Consider the following 18269-nt stretch of genomic DNA (forward strand, 5'->3'; position numbering starts at 1 on the left):
GCCACTGTTTTTCTTTTACCTGTAAAAGTTTGTAATTGGTTATAAATCTTTTTTTCTTAGACACTAAAAATGTAATACTCCCAAACATCACGGCATTTGTCAAAGGCAGGTGTCATTATAAGCAAAGTGCTGCAGAATTATCCCACATCTGTTCTTAGGAACATTACAATAAGTTTTGGGCCCTACCAGGGAAAAATTCTGATTTCACATGTGAGTGAATTCAGCAGAAGCAATGTGTGCAGAGCTTTACCCTAAATGATCAAACTTTGCAAATGCAATTGGTCAGGTGAATACATTTTTAGTACAACATCAACTGTTGCGTATTTTCAAGTTAGATCACTTGAAATAATGCCCCCAAATTTGCCAGTACAGAATGGCACCACAAATTAGCCTTCATTTGTTTTAGAGTCACTACAGTGAAGCTAAAATGCCTTCAATTTTTAATAATGCATAATAGCTCTGCGTTACTGACCTTTGTGATCAGCAAAGACAAACTGAAATGGAAATAAAACTCAGTAACAAGACATACTACTGTTTTAAATCTGACTTTTTGGAATGACAGCCTCAATCTAAGAACCTAATTTAAAAAATAGGTATGTAGTGCATTTTCACTTTAAATCTTTATGGATTTCGCTTTAAAGATGAAAACTGCCATAACACTCTCTAATGCCAACTCATAGAGAATGTAAAGAGTTCCATAATTTGTTCAGTGACGAGATTGGTACCAGGTCTCTAAAGTGACACTTTTCACAGTAGCAGCCGTGTTAGTCTGTATCCGCAAAAAGAACAGGAGTACTTGTGGCACCTTAGAGACTAACAAATTTATTAGAGCATAAGCTTTCGTGGGCAACAACCCACTTCTTCGGATGCATATAGAGTGAAACATATATTGAGGAGATATATATACACACATACAGAGAGCATGAACAGGTGGGAGTTGTCTTACCAACTCTGAGAGGCCAATTAAGTATGAGAAAAAAAACTTTTGAAGTGATAATCAAGATAGCTCAGTACAGACAGTTTGATAAGAAGCAAGTGTGAAAATACTTACAAGGGGAGATAGATTCAATGTTTGTAATGGCTCAGCCATTCCCAGTCCTTATTTAATCCTGAGTTGATTGTGTCTAGTTTGCATATCAATTCCAGCTCAGCAGTCTCTCGTTGGAGTCTGTTTTTGAAGTTTTTCTGTTTTAAGATAGCCACCCGCAGGTCTGTCATAGACAAGACACTGTGAGGCTAAAATACTTATTTATTAAAAAAAAAACTCCTTTACTTGGGTTACTACTACTATGTTAGATAATTAAAACTGAAAGTTTTGTAAAATGCTATTTACTTTTGTGCTATTAATCCTGTTTATTTGTCTTACTCATTCTGGTCAATGAATATAAACTAGAGAGTTTCACTTTCATTTCTAGTTAGTTTCAAGTCAATTCAGCCCAACAAGGAAGTGCTCAGTCATAAACACCACAAGAAAATTAACCTTTAAATACAAAACAAAATGTTTGTTTTAATTTTTATGTTAACATGAAAAAAATCTGGTAATACTAGATTTTGTAAACCTTTTTTGTTTTAAGCAAAAGTTCATTTTTGGCCCAAATTAGCTGAAAGTATCCCTTTAATCTCTGTAATGTGATATGTTTCTTTGTACATCCTGTGTAAAAAGAGAATCTTTTTATACCATTTTTAAGCGAGACCTTTCCAGGAGGACACTACAAAGCTTAATCTGATGTATTACAAATGTGTGTTTCTGTTTCCACCTTTCTGTATTCTTGCATAAAACAGAATGCCCCTGACTATACATGCAAAAGGCAGTGCAGCAAGTCAACAGGCCACTCTTAGCTGCATCCGACCACTACAATAGGGATCCTGCTCTGTTGCTGTACAGAATTCCATGTCGGCCAGCCAGCATGCTGCAGAAATGCTTACTGCAACTGATCTCAGGAACAACTTGTTCACTACTATTGCTGGCTACTTCTCCTTGTTTTGAAAAGCTGAACGTGTACTAGCAAAGTTTCTGTTGATTGCATTTTTTTTCATGAAGCCACACCCCTTCCAGTGAATTGGCTGGCCTGTGACTTTAGCCAGACCCTTTTTCACTGTGTTAAGATTCCATCATTACTTAAATACGATGCACACTGCAGGGCCACACAAATACGATGAACCCCGACTCCCCTTGGTGAGTGGTTACTCAAACAAGTAGTCCCATTCAAATCAATGGTACTACTCAGGTGAGCAACTCTGCACTAGTGAGTAAAGTCTCCACAATCTGACCCCAAATTTGTGAATTGTAAGTGTTTTTATTTCTCTACCTTACAGACCTCCCTAGGGACATATTTTTATTTACTTAGAACTAACTAGGTTGTGACTCAGACTACATAACCACACAAAGTGAGCAGGAGGGAATGAGAACAAATGCTGACATCTGTTTTCAAACTTTTTCCATAAACATTTGAGCCAATACACAAGAATGTTCTAATGTTTCCCCACCACAAAAGGGATATAAACATGGCCTAAGAAGTGGATTCATTTAGAAGTTCTAACGAGTATTCACAGATATTTTTTGTAAAAGCAGCAAAGAGTCCTGTGGCACCTTATAGACTAACAGACGTATAGGAGCATGAGCTTTCGTGGGTGAATACCCACTTCTTCAGATGCATGTAGTGGAAATTTCCAGGGGCAGGTATAAATATGCAAGCAACAGTGAGTAAGGCTAGAGATAACGAGGTTAGTTCAATCAGGGAGGATCAGGCCCTCTTCTAGCAGTTGAGGTGTTGAGATATTTTTTGGTCAGCTCTACTCCCTTTTACTCTGTATGAAGAACAAAACCAAAAACCCCAGTTTTACTGAAGTGTCACCAGGAGGCTTTGCTCTAAATTTACAAGTTAGGAGAAAAGCAGTTAAACTTATGACTCATCCCAATGGTTGACAAAAGGATTCAGCCAATTAGCAAAGTAATGTTTGTTAGACATGCATCATCAGTGAGCTGGTCATTCTGACCTCATGTAGATGGGATTTAAAGGTGTGAAGTTAATATATTTGAGCTAATTCATTTTAGAAGTCTAGTGTAAACAAGGACCCCTATGGGAAATTCTGGCCCCATTTGAGCCAATGGGAGTTTTACCATTGACTTCAATGGGGCCAGGATTCCACCCTCTGCCGTTAACCTATGCTGAGCTAGTCGAGTTAACAAGACATTGATTCAACCTACTTAGCATGTGTTAAAGGCAGTGTGCCTTCCCTACTCTAGACTTTTATAACCTGTTTGCTAACACATGCTAACATCACATCTTTAAAACCTAATCTATACAAGGCCTTTGAAAATGAACATGCAAGGTGCTGAGCGCTCTCTGTACCCAATGATCTCCATGGGAGCTGAGGGCGAAAAGCACCTGACCGGATTGAGTGCCTTACCACAAACATGCAGTTGGACAGCTGACAGCTGGCTCTCACTACACTGGCTTCCCTCCCCAGCGAACATCAAGCTGTCTCTCTCTTGCTCCTGATGCCTTGTCTCACTCTAACAGCCGGCTTCCTCAGACAGGCTATTGCCTCTGACAACCAGCTTCAGACATGTCCCAACAACGCTTAGCTCCTTTACAGCACTTTCCATCCATCTACCTAAAAGTGCTTCAAAAAAGACAAATCTCATTATCCCCATTTTACAGATGGGGAAGCTGAGGCACAGAGCAGCTTAGTGACAGTGCAAGGACTAAAACCCAGGTCTCCTAACATTCAGTCCAGTGCCTTGTCTACTGCACCACACTGCTTCCCCGAGGAAGCAATGCTCTCCAGTGGCCTATAGGACAGGACATGCTCACCACTGAGAGATCACTTATAATTCCCGTCCTCTGTTTCAAATTCATCACTCTGTCTTTTGTCCCCACTCTCCTAAGTTATCTTGCTTGTCACCTGCTATCTCCGGTAGCTCAACAGTGACAGCTTGTCCCTCCTAGCAACAGTTGGGCATGGGCTAAGGTCCCTCTTCAGAGGAGTCAATTCATCTTTATGGCAGTTAGTTTTATTAGATGATATAGGACTATTTAAATCTAGCTGGTAAGGGCAGAGATGAAAGTCTGCACAAAGCTGTTTGTTTTAGCCAATTCCTTCATCGATCTTTTTGGATAAAGAAACATTTCAACTAACTTCCAAGAAAAAAGTACTTACCTCCATTGTTATAAATACAATCCACTTTGCTGATAACACTCCCTTTTGCATGCCTGACTCTGTATGTCCTCATGCTAACTGGAATGCAGGCTGCAAGCAACAGCCACAGTAGAGGGACCACGTGTGCTGTGGGGCCTTAGTTCAAAGTAGGATGAGGAATTGGTAACGTCAGGCTGGATTGGCACATTGCAATCCAGCCTGAGTAAAGGCCAGCGTGTCACTGCACTGCTCCAAGAGCAGAGCCGGGAACAAACTGTGATTCTGAGAACCCCAATTCAGTCCCTTGCTCCACAGGGAAAGTAATCTGTGTCAGCCCTTTTCCTGGTGCAATTTACTTCCCTCTCTGTGCTGGCCAGCATATCGGGGTGGGAGTAGAGCCAAAGCTGTGCCCACCCCTCCCCTCCGCCCACCCATTCCCTGCCCACCTGAGTGAAGAAAAAGTAGTGTCCTTCCCTCCCAGGCACAGACTGGCAATCCAGATAGGTGCTTATACTATGTCCAGGCGGCTTATGCAACTCATGACTGAGCCCAATAATCCTTCTATCCTATAATACACCTCTACCCCGATATAACGTGGTCCTCGGGAGCCAAAAAATGTCACCGTGTTATAGGTGAGGCCGCGTTATATCAGGGTAGAGAGAGGAACCGCTCCCCGCCCCAGCTCACCTCCTCTCTGCCTCCGCCTCCTCCCTGAGCGCGCCGCCGCCACTCCACTTCTCCCTCCCTCCTTCCCTCCCAGGCTTGCTGCGCCAATCAGCTGATTGGCGTGGCAAGCCTGGAAGGGAGGGGGGAAACGGAGCTGCAGCGTGCTCGTGGGAGGAGGCAAAGCGGAGATGAGCTGGGGCGGGAGGGCCCCGGGGAGGGTCGCAGCAAGTAACGGGGGGCGCAGAGGAACCGCTTCAGCTCATCTCCGCCTCCTCCCCTGAGCGCGCCGCCGCCGCTCCGAAGGCAAAGCCTAAGGGGGTGACTAAGACAGCCTAAAGCTATGTTTGTGCCCTCCAAATTCTGGGCCAGCACTCAACCTCTGGGGCTGCTCTAACTTAGAGAAGCTTCCCAGAGCCCTTTATAAGCTGCTTTTCTGGCTAGCACACAGAGTTGCACAGGAATACGTATGCTATCCTATGCCACCCAAGGAACATCTCCACTCTGGGAGAATACCTGTCACAAGGCAGGGGGAGGTCTCCCTGGGTTCTGGCACAAAGGGATGGAACATGGCCCAGAATCAAGGTCAATGTGTCTAGCAAAAATCAGTCAAGGTTTCCTTAACATATCGTCCTTGTGCTACAGTTACTCACTAATCATATCAGAAAGATGATAATGCACCTGCACAACTGATCGTTTAGTAATTCCATGATCCAAACTAATCTACTTCTTCAGCAATTTTGTAGATGCTATAACTGCCTCATTATGATTACTGTTGAACAGCACTATAATTCTGCATTGCCATAAAAATGTATTCAGTTGCAAGTCCTGTTTTTTCTACTGACCAGCTCACCCACTTGAACCAGCCCTCTTTTAAAGCAACACTAACAAATCCTGAAGTTAAGAAAGACTATAGGAACCTACAGGTGTGCAAATAAATTCAAGGAATCCCAATCATCCATACCTTGTAAAGAATATTCTGTAGACATAAAGGTCAGATTCCAGCACACACCATGTGCCCTACACACTACTCAAGAGAACAAGCAAACTTAAAGCTGCCTTGAGTGGGTTGCTGAGGATTGCCCAAAGGTGGGGGAATCCTTAGCTATCATAGAGACAGTGTAGCCCTCACCCCTCCCTGCATGTAGGGTCATGCCAGCCATGAGAAGGGGCGTGGCTGAAGTTTACAGTGCTCCACCAATCCCCAGCTGATGTAACTGTCCCTAGGGTCATTACAAACTGGTATGGTTTAGAGCACCCTTGAAGCTACTCTAAACTACACTGGGACAGTGTAGGTGTAGACAGGGAGCAGCAAATGGTTCTTTTGAGATTCCCCATTTCAGATGCACCCAACTGGGTGTGCCTTGAGTGCAGCTGACGGTTCAGCCCACGGCTACATTTTGAATACACAAACAGCTCAATATTGTTTTGCATATTTAGATAACCAACACATTTGCTACTGTTCTGAAAAATTACATGTAAAATTCAAGGTTTGCCATCAGTGAAGAAGATTGCTTTTTTTCCCTGTCATTATTATTCACAGTACAACTGTGCTGGAAAAACTGGAAAATAAAAGCTCTCTGTAACAGTGGGTTAGCATCATTAGTCCAATTCTAAAATGGGGAAAGTGAGGCACAGTGAGGCTAAGGGAATAAAACCAATTTTCCCAGCTCCCAGCCTGACGTGGGATGTCATCACAGTTTCACAGGACAGAAGTGGGTAATCTGACAGCATCTCCACATTTTAATTGACTGAAAGCCTCCACTTCTAGTACTGTTCATGTTAGAAGGGGTACTTAGAGTGCCCAAGTTTTGCATTCTTCCCACAAGTCCCAGCTTTTTCTAAAGGGCAAAAAGGAAAATTGACAGATTTGAAAATAAGCTGGATAAAAGAAAAACACTGAGCCTTTCAGTCCTGAAAGTTTCCACTCAGGCTAGGTCTACACTGCAGCGGGGTTCCGACCTAAGATACGCAACTTCAGCTACGTGAATACCGTAGCTGAAGTTGCGTATTTTAGGTCGGCTTACCTAGCGGTGAGGACGCGGGAAAGTCGACCGCTGCCGCGCTGCCGCCGACTCCGCTGCCGCCTCCTGCCGAGGTGGATTTCCGGAGTCGACGGCAGAGCGATCAGGGATCGATTTTACCGCGTCTTCACTAGACGCGGTAAGTCGATCCCCGAAAAACCGATTGCTACCCGCCGGATCGGCGGGTAGTGAAGACAAAGCCTCAGATTATGGGCAGTTCTAGCTAAAAATGTAACAGAAATTTAGAGCCAGATTCTCATCTAGTGTAAATTGGCAGAATTCCTTTGACAGCAACGAGGCTATGCTTGTTTATACCAGCAAAGAGCTTGCCCTTAATATTCATGTTAAAATATGCTCATTCATGGGTGTGTGAAAGCAGGGAACCTCGCCCATCCCCATGCAAGAGAGAGAAATAATTGCCTGCCAGGACCCCGAGTGCAAAGGAAAAGGGGCACATAGTTCTGTCCAGAGCTCTGACAAGCCCCAGGCAGGGCCTCATTTCTGGACAGGGGCATGGCTCCACTTCCCATGCAACAGAATGACTGAAGGAAACATGCCACACCTGTTAAATGTAGGATAATGCATCCAGGTAACAGTGCTCCTGCAGTGTGTCCATTCCCATCCCCAACACTGCTCTGCCTCTAGAGGAGGCAGAAGATTTAATATAGATAGAATAATATTTCAGTGCAACAGCTCTGTAACTAGCCAGTACAACTGCCATATTGGTATGCAAGACCCATTTTACAGCAATCCAAGAGAATGTGCCATACCTGTATGTGATGTTCACTTCAGTGCCAGGCTCATCTTTCTCCCAGATCAAAGCCACTCTGTCTGGAGATTGATGGACATGTTGGTCTAAACAGTTTACTGTATGAAAAGAAATATTTAAGAAAGCATTTTATTTGTTTTGTATTAAAGTCAAAGATGTTTGCAATTTGGCTAACTTAGCTCCCTGGTCATACATGCATGGAAATGAGTATGAGATGAAATATCAGAAGTTAGCTAAATAGACATGCAATCATCTACATTATTTGGAAAGTTTTTATTTAAGCTATTCACAGTGATGCACTGGTCGTCATACCTCAATTTGATCAGTAAACAGCCTTATAGAAGGGCACCCACATGAAAATCCTTGAGCCAGATCCTTGGCTGGTTTAGATCAGTGTAGCTGCACTAATTTCAAAGGAGCTATGCCAACATAAACCTGCTGAGGTTCTGGCCTGCTGTGTATGCAAACAGAAGAACCGAAATTGCCTGGTGCCACTGATGCCACTATTGTCTTTTTTGACCCAGAGAGGAGTGTTTTATTGGACAGCATCTTCACGCTCTAACTGGCCAACAGACTCCACTTCTGGTATAAGGACAAGTGCAGAGTCCTGCACTTAGGACGGAAGAATCCCATTCACTGTTACAGACTAGGGACCGAGGGGCTAGGCAGCAGTTCTGCAGAAAAGGACCTAGGCGTTACAGTGGACGAGAAGCTGGATATGAGTCAACAGTGTGCCCTTGTTGCCAAGAAGGCTAATGGCATTTTGGGCTGTATAAGCAGGGGCATTGCCAGCAGATCTAGGGACGTGATCGTTCCCCTCTATTCGACATTGGTGAGGCCTCACCTGGAGTACTGTGTCCAGTTTTGGGCCCCACACTACAAGAAGGATGTGGAAAAGTTGGAAAGAGTCCAGCGGAGGGCAACAAAAATGATTAGGGGGCTGGAGCACATGAGTTATGAGGAGAGGCTGAGGGAACTGGGATTGTTTAGTCTGCAGAAGAGAAGAATGAGGAGGGATTTGATAGCTGCTTTCAACTACCTGAAAGGGGGTTCCAAAGAGGATGGATATAGACTGTTCTCAGTGGTGGCAGATGACAGAACAAGGAGTAATGGTCTCAAGTTGCAGTGGGGGAGGTTTATGTTGGATATTAGGAAAAACTTTTTCACTAGGAGGGTGGTGAAGCACTGGAATGGGTTACCTAGGGAGGTGGTGGAATCTCCTTCCTTAGAGGTTTTTAAGGTCAGGCTTGACAAAGCCCTGGCTGGGATGATTTAGTTGGGATTAGGTCCTGCTTTGAGCAGGGGGTTGGACTAGATGACCTCCTGAGGTCCCTTCCAACCCTGATATTCTATGATTCTAAGGTTCCTGTTTACACTGAATGTGAAAGGAAAGTTCCTGTTTCGTGGTGATGTGGTTCTTTAGCCAACCTTAATACTGATTTTCTATTAATTTTACCATATGGCTCACAAGGACTTACAATTCTCAGTGGCAGGGCTGTTAGGTGTACCTTAAAAACCATCTGCACTTTTGGCGTATCTGAAAATTATGCAGTGGTTATTCAACTCCACTGCTTTGGGTGTTTCACATGACATAGCCCTTTAATACACCCAGCCTGCCTTTGAAAAACAATCCAAATGTTTGTATGCTCTCTAGTTCAGCAACATAGGCTCAAAGAGTTGGATACTTTTCATATTTTCTGCTGCTGTGCCCCAGCCACACTCATCGAGAGCTGATTTTGTTTGTATAAAGACCAATGCTTAAAATTACTTTCAAACTTTTATAAACATTATCTGATAAGTTATATGGCAGTGGGAACTGGCTGGGTCCCTTCACTGTGCATTTCCGGACTTTTCAACATTTGAAGTATGTAACTTAGGTATGTAGCATAAGCTACATATTTTTCTTAAAATTCAATATAACTTCTGACAAAATGTAGTATACCTGAGGTGTCCGAGCGCCAACGGATACTTTCAGCATAAAAGTAGTTGTCCATATGCTCCCTCCCCACTCCTGTTGCATAGTGCAGAGAGGAGCAAATTTGACAGAGAAAACCACAAGAAGATGCTGGCCAGGGGAAAGTCACATGTGGGATGCTCTCTCCCAAATAACTGCGTGAGCCACATGTAAAACCAGTCAAGAATTAATGCTAGTAGACCCCGATTCAGCAGTCCATTCCTATTCAGCAAAGCACTTAAGAGCATGCTTTGGTCAGTTGGAGTCTGAAGGTATGTCTACGCTGCAATGAAAATCCCTCAGGCTCAGGCTGTGGGGCTGTTCGGTTGCAGTGTAGACTTCCAGGCTCTGGCTGCAGTCCAAGCTCTGGGATCCTCCCACCCTGCAGTGACTTAGAGCCTGGGCTCCAGCCCAAGCTCGGAAATCTACATTACAGTTAAACAGCCCGGCAGCCTGAGCCCCTGGAGCCTGAGTCAGCTGGCACAGGCCAGCCGCTGGTGTCTAATTACAGTGTAGATGATATACCCTGGGGCAGCAGTAACTCCCACTGAGTGCTCCATTACCCCCATCTGTGAGTCAAAATGTTGCTGGGGCAGTGAGTCAATGTCAGCATGACCTTCTGGTGCTGCCGTGCTCCATGGCTGCATGTGAATGGGTGCTGCAAGGTACCCGAGCACAATGCACAGATTTGGGGGCAGCGATTCCCACAGGTCCCTGTCCCTCCACTTCCCCCTAGTCCTGTCCCCTCCCCCTCTGCATGCTTGCAGATTTTTGGCTCACTTCTAGAAGAGTTTATAAAAAGAATTCTCTGTACTCGAATAAATGGTGAATGATCTCTGAGCCAAGTTTAGACTCAGAGTGCTTTTTCTCAGCAGGCTTAACTGTGTGCAAATAATAATAATAATCATACCTAGCTCTTATATAATGCTTTTCTTCAGTAGATCTCAAAGCACCCCACAGTCTTTTAACCTGCCTTTGAGGGAGGGAAGTACTATCATCCCCATCTTTCAGATGGGAAACTGAGGCACAGAGAAGTTAAGTGACTTGCCCAAGTTCATATAGGAAGTCTATGGTGGAGCAAGGAATGAACCTGGGAATTGAATGTCTACAACAGAAGTTCTCAATCTTTTTCTTTCTGAGCCCCCCAACGTGATATAAAAACTCCATGGCCCAGCTGTGCCACAACAGCTGTTTTTCTGCAGATAAAAGCCAGGACCGGCATTAGCGGGTAGCAAGGAGAGCAATTGACCGGGGCCCCACACCACAGGGGGCACCACAAAGCTAAGTTGCTCAGGTTTCAGCTTCAGGCCCTGGTGGTAAGGCTCGGGGGCCCAGGCTGCAGTCCCATGTGGTGGGGCTTTGACTTTCTGCCCTGGGCCCTAGCAAGTTTGATTCCAGCCATGCTTGGCGGCCCCCCTGAAACCTGCTTTTGGCCCCCCAAGGGGCCTCGGACCCCAGGTTGAGAACCATTGATCTATAGCATCCCTGGCATATAATGAGTTAAGCTATAAGAAAGTTAGGGCATAAGAAGATAAGTTGAGATTTCTTTGGTTCAAAAGTTGTGTCCACTGTTTGTTACATTTGCGGCTTTGGTGCAGTCAGTTAAATACCATAAAAAAACCAAAACACACTAATTTGAGTGAGTGATGCTGTGAACTGGCACCACTCAAATTTGGCAAGGCTACGCCTCTGTCATGACAGGCAGGTGCAGGTGTGTGTAGAGGTGTCCCCAAAACAGAGGTGTGAGGGCGTTGCAGGGCAAGGGGGCCTTCAGGACAGAGGTATGGGTTCCCTCTGGGCAGAGATGTGGGGAGTGGAGACCTAAACTCTTGTTTTGTAATTGACAAGATGTGGAGTTGGCAGCAGAGTCCTTTACCCTTCAACAGGGGCTGGAAACCTGCCCCCCATTCCTCCAATCTGCAGGGCAGGGCAAGCCCTTGAGCCAGCCCCAGAGACCCATGGAGGCCTTGTGCGGGACAAGCATCACCAGGGCTCCCTTGTCCCAGCCCTGTGGGATGCACAAGCCCCAGCCCTTACTCAGACACACTCACTGGGGCCTCCCTGAGCTCCTCCCTGTAGTAAGCGAAGGCCCTAATAAAGGCCCAGTATGAGGCCTAAGGCCTGAACTAAAGTAATGGTCAAGACTTGGCTAAGAAGCAAAGTCAGGCTGTGAGCTGAAGGCCGGCTCGGTTCACAGAAGCTGGCAGGAAAAGGACTGATGTTACATAAATATATTTACCTAGCAAAGTTAAAGTACAAACATGGTACCAAAACACACTATACTGGAACATTCCACAGATAACATGCAACAGGCCAACCCATCCCAATGACAGGGACAAAAGGGTAAAATGATGGATGGAGTTGTTTTGATCGAACCAATCTGTACAAGGTGAGAGGCGGCACCTTACTACGTAGTGGGGTTGTACCTTGCTGCGTAGAGGGGTTGCACCTCAGTACGTCAGGAGTGATGTGTAACTTGTTTGTACCTGTGTATAAGAATGTATCCCTGGGGTGGTGTCTTTGTCCGGCCGAGGGGGCAGTGGAAAGTCCCGCCACTGACTGAGCCCCTTTATAAAGCAGCGCACAAACGACCAGGGGCTGCTAACAGGGAGTTTCGCAAGGGAGTTTGGAAGTGGAGTGGGAAGGGGGCGAGGGTCCCTTGCCGGTTCTATCTGTTTTCCCTTTATTCCCCTTAAAACCTAAACTTCTTGCTTAAACAACCCTTTCAGCGGACAGGGGGCTGCAGACGGGAGTTTGACAGAGGGAGGCTTACGATGGTTAGGAAGACCCGCTACACCTGTGCCAGCACTGTTTCTGTCTCCTCCACCTGTGCCTGTAGCCAGACAGAGCGCCTGAGCATGGATGCTTCTACCCAGATCCTGGTGTGGTTTTGCAGAGACTGTAACTTGCAATTTCCACTTACTGATATCCAGGCTGGGGGGACCATCCAATGTGAAAGGTGCCTGCTGATGGAATCTCTCAGGCAGCAGGTGGGAGAGCTACAGGAGGAGGTGGCTAGGTTGAGGACCATCCGAATCCACGAGCAATTCCTGGACAGTGTCCATGTGGAGACAGCTGAGGTAGCTGTCCCAGTACACAGGACTGCTGATACACCACTGGTGGAGGAGGAGATGGCTCAGGGTGGACACTGACAGCTGGTTACTTCTGGCAGCAGGCAGTGCTCCACCCCTGCTCCGAACCCTCCCGCCGTGGTAATAGGTAACCGTTATGCTCTTCTTGATACAGGAAAGAAGGAATCACCCCCTACAGTAAAGGAGGAGAAGCCTCGTACCCCTAAGGCTGGGAGGTCTGCTGCCACCACTGCGAATAGGAAACGTAGGGTAGTGGTGGTCGGAGACTCTCTGCTGAGGGGGACGGAGGCGCCCATCTGTCGCCCTGACATTTCATCTCGGGAGGTATGCTGCCTGCCGGGAGCCCGTATCCGAAATGTTACAGAGGCATTGTCGAGGATTATCCAGCCCTCTGACTACTACCCCATGCTACTCATCCATGTGGGCACAAATGATACTGCGCGGTGTGACACTGAGCGGATCAAGAGTGACTACAGGGCTCTGGGAGTACGGGTGAAGGAGTTTGGAGCACAGGTGGTATTCTCTTCAATTCTTCCTGTCAAAGGTAGGGGCCCGGGCAGAGACAGATGCATCATGGAGGTGAATGCCTGGCTGCGAAGATGGTGTCGCCAGGAGGGCTTTGGCTTCCTAGACCACAGGATGCTATTCGAGGAAGGACTGCTAGGCAGAGATGGCGTTCACCTTTCGAGGAGGGGAAAGACCCTATTTGGACACAGACTGGCTAACCTAGTGAGGAGGGCTTTAAACTAGGTTCGACGGGGACAGGTGAGCAAAGCCCACAGGTAAGTGGGGAACATGGAGACCTGGGAGATGGGTCGGAAACGAGAGGGAGTGTGGGCTATATTGGCAGAGAGAAAGGAGGGTCAGGACAAAACTGGGAGGAAAGATCAAACCAGTATCTTAGATGCCTATATACAAATGCGAGAAGTATGGGTAATAAGCAGGAAGAACTGGAAGTGCTAATAAATAAATACAACTATGACATTGTTGGCATCACTGAAACTTGGTGGGATAATACACATGATTGGAATGTTGGTGTGAATGGGTACAGCTTGCTCAGGAAGGATAGACAGGGGAAAAAGGGAGGAGGTGTTGCCTTATATATTAAAAATGTACACACTTGGACTGAGGTAGAGATGGACATAGGAGATGGAAGTGTTGAGAGTCTCTGGGTTAGGCTAAATGGGGTAAAAAACAAGGGTGATGTCATGCTAGGAGTCGACTACAGGCCACCTAACCAGGTGGAAGAGGTGGATGAGGCTTTTTTTAAACAACTAACAAAATCATCCAAAGCCCAAGATTTGGTGGTGATGGGGGACTTCAACTATCCGGATATATGTTGGGAAAATAACAGAGCGGGGCACAGACTAGCCAACAAATTCTTGGACTGCATTGCAGACAACTTTTTATTTCAGAAGGTTGAAAAAGCTACTAGGGGGGAAGCTGTTCTAGACTTGATTTTAACAAATAGGGAGGAACTGGTTGAGAATTTGAAAGTAGAAGACAGCTTGGGTGAAAGTGATCATGAAATCATAGAGTTTGCAATTCTAAGGAAGGGTAGAAGGGAGAACAGCAAAATAGAGACAATGGATTTCAGGAAGGCGGATTTTGGTAAGCTCAGAGAGCTGATAGGTAAGGTCCCATGGGAATCAAGACTGAGGGGAAAAACAACTGAGGAGAGTTGGCAGTTTTTCAAAGGGACACTATTAAGGGCCCAAAAGCAAGCTATTCCGCTGGTTAGGAAAGATAGAAAATGTGGCAAAAGACCACCTTGGCTTAACCACGAGATCTTGCATGATCTAAAAAATAAAAAGGAGTCATATAAAAAATGGAAACTAGGCCAGATTACAAAGGATGAATATAGGCAAACAACACAGGAATGCAGGGGCAAGATTAGAAAGGCAAAGGCACAAAATGAGCTCAAACTAGCTACAGGAATAAAGGGAAACAAGAAGACTTTTTATCAATACATTAGAAGCAAGAGGAAGACAAAAGACAGGGTAGGCCCACTGCTTAGTGAAGAGGGAGAAACAGTAACAGGAAACTTGGAAATGGCAGAGATGCTTAATGACTTCTTTGTTTCGGTCTTCACCGAGAAGTCTGAAGGAATGCCTAACATAGTGAATGCTAATGGGAAGGGGGTAGGTTTAGCAGTTAAAATAAAAAAAGAACAAGTTAAAAATCACTTAGAAAAGTTAGATGCCTGCAAGTCACCAGGGCATGATGAAATGCATCCTAGAATACTCAAGGAGCTAATAGAGGAGGTATCTGAGCCTCTAGCTATTATCTTTGGAAAATCATGGGAGACGGGAGAGATTCCAGAAGACTGGAAAAGGGCAAATATAGTGCCCATCTATAAAAAGGGAAATAAAAACAACCCAGGAAACTACAGACCAGTTAGTTTAACTTCTGTGCCAGGGAAGATAATGGAGCAAGTAATTAAGGAAATCATCTGCAAACACTTGGAAGGTGGTAAGGTGATAGGGAACAGCCAGCATGGATTTGTAAAGAACAAATCATGTCAAACCAATCTGACAGCTTTCTTTGATAGGATAACGAGTCTTGTGGATAAGGGAGAAGCTGTGGATGTGGTATACCTAGACTTTAGTAAGGCATTTGATACGGTCTCGCATGATATTCTTATCAACAAACGAGGCAAATACAATTTAGATGGGGCTACTATAAGGTGGGTGCATAACTGGCTGGATAACCGTACTCAGAGAGTTGTTATTAATGGTTCCCAATCCTGCTGGAAAGGCATAACGAGTGGGGTTCCGCAGGGGTCTGTTTTGGGACCGGCTCTGTTCAATATCTTCATTAACGACTTAGATATTGGCATAGAAAGTACGCTTATTAAGTTTGCGGATGATACCAAACTGGGAGGGATTGCAACTGCTTTGGAGGACAGGGTCATAATTCAAAATGATCTGGACAAATTGGAGAAATGGTCTGAGTTAAACAGGATGAAGTTTAACAAAGACAAATGCAAAGTGCTCCACTTAGGAAGAAAAAATCAGTTTCACACATACAGAATGGGAAGAGACTGTCTAGGAAGGAGTACGGCAGAAAGGGATCTAGGGGTTATAGTGGACCACAAGCTAAATATGAGTCAACAGTGTGATGCTGTTGCAAAAAAAGCAAACATGATTCTGGGATGTATTAACAGGTGTGTTGTGAGCAAGATACGAGAAGTCATTCTTCCGCTCTACTCTGCTCTGGTTAGGCCTCAGCTGGAGTATTGTGTCCAGTTCTGGGCACCGCATTTCAAAAAAGATGTGGAGAAATTGGAAAGGGTCCAGAGAAGAGCAACAAGAATGATTAAAGGTCTTGAGAACATGACCTATGAAGGAAGGCTGAAAGAACTGGGTTTGTTTAGTTTGGAAAAGAGAAGACTGAGAGGGGACATGATAGCAGTTTTCAGGTATTTAAAAGGGTGTCATAAGGAGGAGGGAGAAAACTTGTTCACCTTAGCCTCTGAGGATAGAACAAGAAGCAATGGGTTTAAACTGCAGCAAGGGAGGTCTAGGTTGGACATTAGGAAAAAGTTCCTAACTGTCAGGGTGGTTAAACACTGGAATAAATTGCCTAGGGAGGTTGTGGAATCTCCATCTCTGGAGATATTTAAGAGCAGGTTAGATAAATGTCTATCAGGGATGGTCTAGACAGTATTTGGTCCTGCCATGCGGGCAGGGGACTGGACTCGATGACCTCTCGAGGTCCCTTCCAGTCCTAGAATCTATGAATCTATGAAAACATACAGAGCATGAAGTACAGACATCTAAAGAAATCATCACTTTCCTATGGCTAGATTGAGAAACTCTTACTCCAAGAGTGGTGCCACTGAAGTCACCGGGACTACTTGTGGAGTAAGGACTACTTGTCATGCATAAGGGGGTCTATAGTTATTAAAATGTCAGGGTCTGCGGGACGATGCCAGGAGAGCATACGTCTCCCTTACATGGGCAGTTTTTTGCTTTCCACTCACTGGTACTCAGAACAATCATGACAAAGTATTTTCTTTTTAAAATGTTAACAAAGCTGAGTGAAGAGACCAGCAATCAGCATCTCATTTGAAACAGAAAACAGAGTGATGATGCCTACATTCTTTATCACTTTTTCATTTTCCTCAAGAATTTAACAATAATATTTTACATGAGTAATAGGTTGCCCTCGTGCAGATATTGCAGAGCCCTTTACATCACCAAAGTGCAGCCATCTACGAACTAGCGTACAGCATGCTGCACAACAATGGTCAGAAGAGAAATTATGGTCAAGAATTATGGTCATGGCAAACTGTACAATTACGACAAGCAATATAGTATCCCTTAATGTCATTGTGCCTGTAAAATATACAGCGAATCTGAATGCACCCACCCAACAACCTCTCTCTAATAACTATCTGAAAAGGACTCCAGTATCTTTTTAAGAACAGCTTTCCTTAATTAGAAAATTATATATATATATATCTGACATCTAAGGTTTTATTTCTAAAGGTGTGTGACCAGGTAGTAAAACATTACCTCAATAATGCCTATGCAAGAGAGGGCAGAGGTAAAGTCACTGAGGCAGCCTTAACTTCGCCACTTCTTGATTCTGAGTATTAACCTTCATAGTCTTATAGTGTTTTCTTAATTGAATTTCTTAGTCTTTAGAGGAATAAAGATAAAAAAAATTCCAAGATGTACAACTATTTGCTCAGCAGCGTTGGAATGCTCTGTTCAATAAGGGCAAGCATGATCCCTGCACATCTATGTTAAGGACCTCTATAAGTGGCCCTTCGTAGACCCTGCACAGAAGGCTGTGACAGGTTAAACCATGGCAGCGCTAGAAGTGAAGAAAAGAAATCTGTTTTTTCATGGTTCCAGTGACCCAGTTCTACATGCTATTGGTATAGAGTGGCTGCAAAGGAACTCAGCTGACATAAATAAAACATCTGTGATAATACTTTTAAATGAAAATGGACAAACATTTTCATCTATAAGTCTCAAAAGCAATTTGCATAGATGTAATCTTATATTACAGATGGGGCTACTGGAGCAAAGAGTTTTACAAGTTCACAAAGCAAATTAGTGTCAGATTAAGGACTTGAAACAGGTATTTTGGCTATAGACACCAAGGGCTATCCCAATACTACACAAATGTTCTGCCTCCAATTTTTTTAATTTGTCAAATATGCCTAATAATGAGAACTTTTTCATGAAAACCCCCAATGCATTTTGCAAAGCTAAGCACAAATTAGAAGCCCTGGTTGGCAGATGGATTGACCAAGGCACCAAAAAAATTAAGTGATTTACCCAAGTTCACACGTACATTTTATAAAGTGAAACTTACTTTATTCACTGTGCACTTTAAGAGAGACATACATTAACTATGCAGCTAACTTTGACACCCACACATGTGCTTCAGAGCCAGCCTGCACTATGAAAACTGGTCCGATGTGCCAAAAATAAAACAAAAGATGGTGTCTGCAGCAGCAGTAGGAAGAGTGCCACCTACTTAATGACCATTACCTATTCCTGCAGCACCTGTTTTCTGTGCAGGTCTCTCATCCAAATACTAGCAACTTCACACCTGCTTAGCTCAAATTACACCCCAGGTGAGAGAACATCCCAAATAGCAAGGCT

The 18269-nt window shown here is 44.6% G+C and overlaps 1 protein-coding gene across 1 annotated transcript in view; it reads right to left on the reverse strand.

Annotated features, from left to right (window-relative positions):
* ACSS1 (acyl-CoA synthetase short chain family member 1) overlaps positions 1-18269 on the reverse strand; it is a 66858-nt gene that overhangs the window by 46329 nt on the left and 2260 nt on the right. The window contains exon 2 of the mRNA XM_065400819.1: positions 7601-7697. Coding sequence (XP_065256891.1) covers positions 7601-7697 — 97 coding nt within the window. The remainder of the gene's footprint in view (positions 1-7600; positions 7698-18269) is intronic.

This window comes from Emys orbicularis, chromosome 3 (assembly GCF_028017835.1).
Source record: "Emys orbicularis isolate rEmyOrb1 chromosome 3, rEmyOrb1.hap1, whole genome shotgun sequence".
NCBI lineage: Eukaryota > Metazoa > Chordata > Testudines > Emydidae > Emys > Emys orbicularis.